This window comes from Palaemon carinicauda, chromosome 37 (assembly GCF_036898095.1).
Source record: "Palaemon carinicauda isolate YSFRI2023 chromosome 37, ASM3689809v2, whole genome shotgun sequence".
NCBI classification, from domain to species: domain Eukaryota; kingdom Metazoa; phylum Arthropoda; class Malacostraca; order Decapoda; family Palaemonidae; genus Palaemon; species Palaemon carinicauda.
Window position 1 is genome coordinate 55,368,190 of NC_090761.1, and position 6,432 is coordinate 55,374,621.

The 6,432-nt window shown below is 34.8% G+C and overlaps 1 protein-coding gene across 1 annotated transcript in view; it reads left to right on the forward strand.

Annotated features, from left to right (window-relative positions):
• LOC137629693 (UDP-glycosyltransferase UGT5-like) overlaps positions 1 to 6,010 on the forward strand; it is a 38,116-nt gene extending 32,106 nt beyond the window's left edge. Inside the window, exon 8 of the mRNA XM_068361251.1 lies at positions 4,766 to 6,010. Coding sequence (XP_068217352.1) covers positions 4,766 to 5,033 — 268 coding nt within the window. The 3' untranslated portion in view covers positions 5,034 to 6,010. The remainder of the gene's footprint in view (positions 1 to 4,765) is intronic.
• Positions 6,011 to 6,432: the final 422 nt, after the last annotated feature.

Genomic DNA, 6,432 nt, shown 5'->3' on the forward strand with positions numbered 1-6,432 from the left:
GCTTGAGGGTACACCAAGGCACACTATTCTATCTGTTTCCTGACTTGCTCTCCTCACTGCGCTATTTTTCCTGTTAGAGCCCTTGGTCTTATAGCATCCTGCTTGCCCAACTAAGGTTGTAGCTTGGCTAGTAATAATAATGATAATAATCTACGATAGATAATCGGGCTTGTAGATTCATGTATAGATAGATTGGATTGCAGTACGACTCTGAATTATAGTCCATTTCTTTTAGCGAGTCATATTTGCACGGACTCGCAACGGTGCCCTTTTAGCTCGGAAAAGTTTCCTGGTCGCTGATTGGTTAGAATTATCTTGTCCAACCAATCAACGATCAGGAAACTTTTCCGAGCTAAAAGGGCACCGTTGCGAGTCGGTGCAAATATGACTCGCTAAAAGAAATGGACTATAGATATATTTACGTATTTTTTTTCCATTATTTTTGTCAAGAAGAAAAAAAGACATAATAATAGGGTTGAGTTTTCTAATATGTAACTTGATCGCATCTCATCCTTTCTTCTTAGTAAAAGAGAGAGAGAGAGAGAGAGAGAGAGAGAGAGAGAGAGAGAGATTTAAATTTGACATGATGCATAAAGATGACCAAGTATATAATAACTAATAACTGAGAGAGAGAGAGAGAGAGAGAGAGGGAGAGAGAGAGAGAGAGAGAGAGAGAGAGAGAGAGAGAGGTTACGCAAGATGGAAGTGGGCACTACTACGCCTTGTAGGCCTTATGAAATCATACTCTTTAGTATTCTTCTCCCCCTTTTCCATTCACATTCCAAGAATCTCACATTATGAAAAGAGGAGAAAATCATCTCCGAGCGATGTTGAGGCTAAATTATATGCTCATTTCGTACGAGATTATATGGGCTCACTTCGTACCCTCTCATTCCCCATAGGAAGAGAAAGAGGACGTTTTGGTTGTTTGTTATAACCGAAGTTCTGCTGTTGTTGTAGGGATGGTTGTGAAGTTTGATTGGAAGATTACTTTCGAGAAGTGTATTTTAGGGAATTTTATTGAAGTTTGTTCTATTTGTACTTTTAAAAGTAGTATAAAAAAATATTTATAAACGTTGTTTCAAACATTTAAAGTAAAGAAATACTTATAATAGAAGTTCAAGTGACAATTATAAAGGCATTTATGAAAATAAGGTTTATTATTGCATCTCATACAAGTAATTTTGATATATTCTTATAATTTAAATACAGGTAAAGGTAGCATAAGGTTATGATTCTAAAGATATTTACATATAAAAGAAGGATGAGATATATTAACATTAATTCAAGAAATACAAAGTTGATTCACCAACTCATTATAAAGTCCACTTTTAAGGCAATGGTATGAAAGCACTAGATGATTCCATGTACAATTGAGATTCGAAATACATATTTTACATATTTTTATTTTGTTCTTTTTGTTTTAAAAGGCTTATTTCATCCAGCCTAGCTTTCGGAAATTCAAGAGTAATGAGAAACTCATCTGAGTCGCAATTGAATTAATGACAACTTCTTTCAAAATAACAATATTCAGTTAAAGATTATAGATTATTTCTAGAGTAATTATATATATATATATATATATATATATATATATTATGTATTATATATATATATTTCACATATATATTATATATATATTTATATATATACATACATATATATACATATATATATATATATATATATATATGTATTTGTATGTGAGTCTGTTTGTTAGTTTGCGAATCAATCGTTTCAACTCATGGACCCGCGTACTGATACGGACATTCCTTCAGTTGAAATTGCAGAATTTTCCCCTTTTATAAGAATAAAGAAATGTGTATAAATCTAACCGTAATTGTTGGAAAGCTGCAAGACTCAACACCGCAAGCGGTCACCAACATTTGAATTATAACAGAGCCCTTAGGATGTTTGTTGGCACCGAAGTTCCAGTATTTCAAACTCGGTTTTCTGATGTGTTTTTTTCCTTTACCTTAGTTATATACAGTTGTTGCTAAAAAAATTGTCTTAGATGCAAAAGAAAAAATAAACAAACACACATTCTCTCTCTCTCTCTCTCTCTCTCTCTCTCGTTTGGAATAGTTACTAAAACACATAATTTCCTTAATCATATGCAAAAGAAAAAACACTCTCTCTCTCTCTCTCTCTCTCTCTCTCTCTCGTTTAGAGTAGTCACTAAAACAATTTTCTTAATCATATGCAAAAGAAAAAACATTCTCTCTCTCTCTCTCTCTCTCTCTCTCTCTCTCTCGTTTAGAATAGTTACTAAAACAATTTTCTTAATCATATGCTAAAGAAAAAAACATTATCTCTCTCTCTCTCTCTCTCTCTCTCTCTCTCTCTCTCTCTCGTTTGGAGTAGTTACTAAAACATAATTTTCTTAATCATATGCAAAAGAAAAAGCATACTTCTCTCTCTCTCTCTCTCTCTCTCTCTCGTTTGGAGTAGTTACTAAAACATAATTTTCTTAATCATATGCAAAAGAAAAAGCATACTTCTCTCTCTCTCTCTCTCTCTCTCTCTCTCTCTCTCGTTTGGAGTAGTTATTAAAACATAATTTTCTTAATCATATGCAAAAGAAAAAAACATTCTCTCTCTCTCTCTCTCTCTCTCTCTCTCTCTCTCTCTCTCTCTCTCGCTCGTTTGGAGTAGTTACTAAAACATAATTTTCTCAATCATATGCAAAAGAAAAAAAACATTCTCTCTCTCTCTCTCTCTCTCTCTCTCTCTCTCTCTCGTTTGGAGTAGTTACTAAAACGTAATTTTCTTAATCATATGCAAAAGAAAAGAACATTCTCTCTCTCTCTCTCTCTCTCTCCTCTCTCTCTCTCTCTCTCTCGTTTGGAGTAGTTACTAAAACATAATTTTCTTAATCATATGCAAAAGAAAAAAAACATTCTCTCTCTCTCTCTCTCTCTCTCTCTCTCTCTCTCTCTCGTTTGGAATAGTTACTAAAACATAATTTTCTTAATCATATGCAAAAGAAAAAGCATACTTCTCTCTCTCTCTCTCTCTCTCTCTCTCTCTCTCTCTCTCTCGTTTGGAGTAGTTACTAAAACATAATTTTCTTAATCATATGCAAAAGAAAAAAAACATTCTCTCTCTCTCTCTCTCTCTCTCTCTCTCTCTCTCTCTCGTTTAGAGTAGTTACTAAAACACATAATTTTCTTAATCATATGCAAAAGAAAAAAACATTCTCTCTCTCTCTCGTCTCTCTCTCTCTCTCTCGTTTGGAGTAGTTACTAAAACATAATTTTCTTAATCATATGCAAAAAAACATTCTCTCTCTCTCTCTCTCTCTCTCTCTCTCTCTCTCTCTCTCCCTCCTGGTGTACTATATTTGTGATAAAATAATTTAGCTGAAGGTGAATGTTAATTAGAATTTGATTATTCAGTGTAAGTTTACTGGCAATTAGTGATATTCAGAATTTTGGATCATTGGATCATCTCAGATCCTTTGGGTTTATTAATGGCTTTAAAGATTCAACAGAAGTTCTTTCAAATTTCCAACTTTATCTGGATTGACGTCATTGCGTAAGTGCCAGTTCTGGCATATAGCCACTAACCAATTACCATTTTCTTAACCACTCAGTAGATTTCAACGTAGATTGTGTGGCTTATGGTTACGGTTCATTTTGCCTTTGCCTACACATATACCGAGTAGTCTGTCCTATTCTTTACATATTTTCCTGTCTTCATACACCTGACAACACTGAGATTACCAGACAATTCGTCTTCTCTCAATGGGTTAACTGCTGCACTGTATGTGTTCAGTGGCTACTTTCCTCTTGGTAAGGGTAGAAGAGACTCTTTAGCTATGGTAAGCAGCTCTTCTAGGAGAAGGACACTCCAAAATCAAACCATTGTTCTCTAGTCTTGGGTAGTGCCATAGCCCCTGTAACATGGTCTTTCACTGTCTGTGGTTAGGGTTCTCTTGCTTGAGAGTACACTTGGGCACACTATTCTATCTTATTTCTCTTCCTCTTGTTTTGCTATTAAAGTTTTTTATAGTTTATATTGGAAATATTTATCTTAATGGTAATGTTCTTAAAATATTTCATTTTTCCTTGTTTCCTTTCTTCATTAGGCTATTTTCCCTGTTGGAGCCCCTGGACATATTTTAGCATCCTGCTTCTCCAACTAGGGTTGTAGTTTAGCAAGTAATAATAATAATAATAATAATAATAATAATAATAATAATAATAATAATCTTAAATTTTTTTCTCGTTGACTTATAACATGATAAATGTGAGTTTCTTTAGTTGGTGCCTCCAACCATATCTGCCTACTCTGTTTCGTTACTCGCCGCGAAGTAAGGGTATGACTGAGTACTCTTCTTTGGAGCAAGGTGTGCCAGTGACTCCTGTTTCCAGCTGTACATACAAATGCTTAACATATTTCCAATAGAATATGGTGCAGAAAACTATCATTTTCTTTTTTTCCCGGGGAGGGGGATGTGCAAAAAATCTAGGATATTTGTGTACAAAACTAATATAATAAAGATATCTGCAGTTTTGAAGAGCTTCTGCTAAAATAGTAGGATACATAGTAAAATGGTAAAATAGTTAAATCATGATTTAAACCTCTCATTTTTACACTACAGTTTGAATAGATTCTTCTAAAATAGGATACATAGTAAAATAGCAAAATCTATGATTTAAACCTTTCATTTTACACTACAGTTTGAAAAGATTCTTCTAAAATAGGATACATAGTAAAATAGTAAAATCTATGATTTAAACCTTCCATTTTTACACTACAGATACCTAAACAACGTCCGAGTGGCCTCCAGACTGATGCGTGAGCAACCGACTTCGCCCAAAGAATTGGCCGTTTTCTGGAGCGAGTACATCATCAAACACAAGGGCGCCCCTCACCTGCGATCTCCTGCCATGGACCTCACCTGGCTGGAGTTCTTCCTCGTTGACGCCCTCGTCTTTATGGTCCTAGTCGGAGGCCTGACTTACGCCCTTTTGCAAAACATACTGAAGAGGATCAAACTGGATTACGGGAAGATGAAAGCAGACTGATTTCTAATGTTTTCGTCAGTTCAAAGCGATTTCTAGTTTGAGATAGACAGCGATGGTGTTGTCGTTCAGCTCTTAAGAAACATTACTGTGTTATTTCAAGGTATAGTCTTCAATGGCTAATGGCGGGTAACAGCCATAAGCTCTGGCTATGGCGGGTAACAGCCATAAGCTCTGGCTATGGCGGGTAACAGCCATAAGCTCTGGCTAATGGCGGGTAACAGCCATAAGCTCTGGATAGCTTCGGGTAGCTGGAGTCACCTCGTAAGTAGGTCTAATGGCCGTTGATTCTTAGAGCCGTTTTGGGATTAGTTAGTAGTGGAGATCCCTCGTAAGTAATAGTTGCTAGTTCACTGGGCCGCTTTAGAACTAGCCAGTGCTAGAATCTCCTCGTAAGTAATAGCTGTTAGTTCACTCGGCTATTTTATGACTAGTGTTGAGTGATACTTAAGTACCAAAATGCATGGAATAGGAGATGTCCTTACTGGCTGTCTTCATTATTTGTATGTCTATCTAGTGTTTCTATGTCTACCTGTTTTAAAATGAGCTTGACTTGTTATGTTTGTCTGTTTCATGAACTACGTTTTATATATCATAAGGTGAAGCTATTCGTTAAATACCCACCGTACACACCACATCCTTAACCAGTTTAGTTAAGGGGTCCAAAAAAACACCAAAATGTGAAAAAAATTTCTCTTAAAAAAATCGTTTTCAACAATCGAACAAACGGTTTCATGTTAGAAAAATCATTTAAAAGCCTCCATAACTGATACTAATCCGTGTTTATTTTATAAAGAAATAAATAGTTACTCGTCAAAGAAATATGATTTTTGTACGTGTTATAATCCTCGCGAATGGAGAGAAATTCCAAACCATGATTATCTTTAGACTGAGAAATTCCAGGATGTAATAATTCCAATTGTAATTTTAACAGCATTAAGAGTTTGAAAACCGGGTCTATTGCGACTTTTATATCCCAATTTCAAATGCCGAAATGATAGACTACGTAATTTAATGTAAAAAAAAAAAAATCTCCTCATTCATTAGCTATAGATATAACTTGTTCCCCTTCTGTCTTCATAAATCTTTTTTGTGTGGTCATAATAATTGACTAATGTATAGCAGAAATAAAAGAAAATCTCTTGATCATATTGAAAAGAAATCTTTATTTCGGAAGAAAAATCGCAGCTTACATCGTTCATATATCAGCTCAACTTTTAAATTTGTATTTATTATACATCATGGTCATGAATCAGTCGCAATAATGAATCGGTTTACGATGAAATGGAACATTGTTGACGAATGTTGATTGTTTACTTATCATTTTACCTAACAGCAAAGTTCATGGTATGGCAAAAAAAAAAAATCTTAGTGGAGATGCTTATAAGACAGGAGAAGGCAA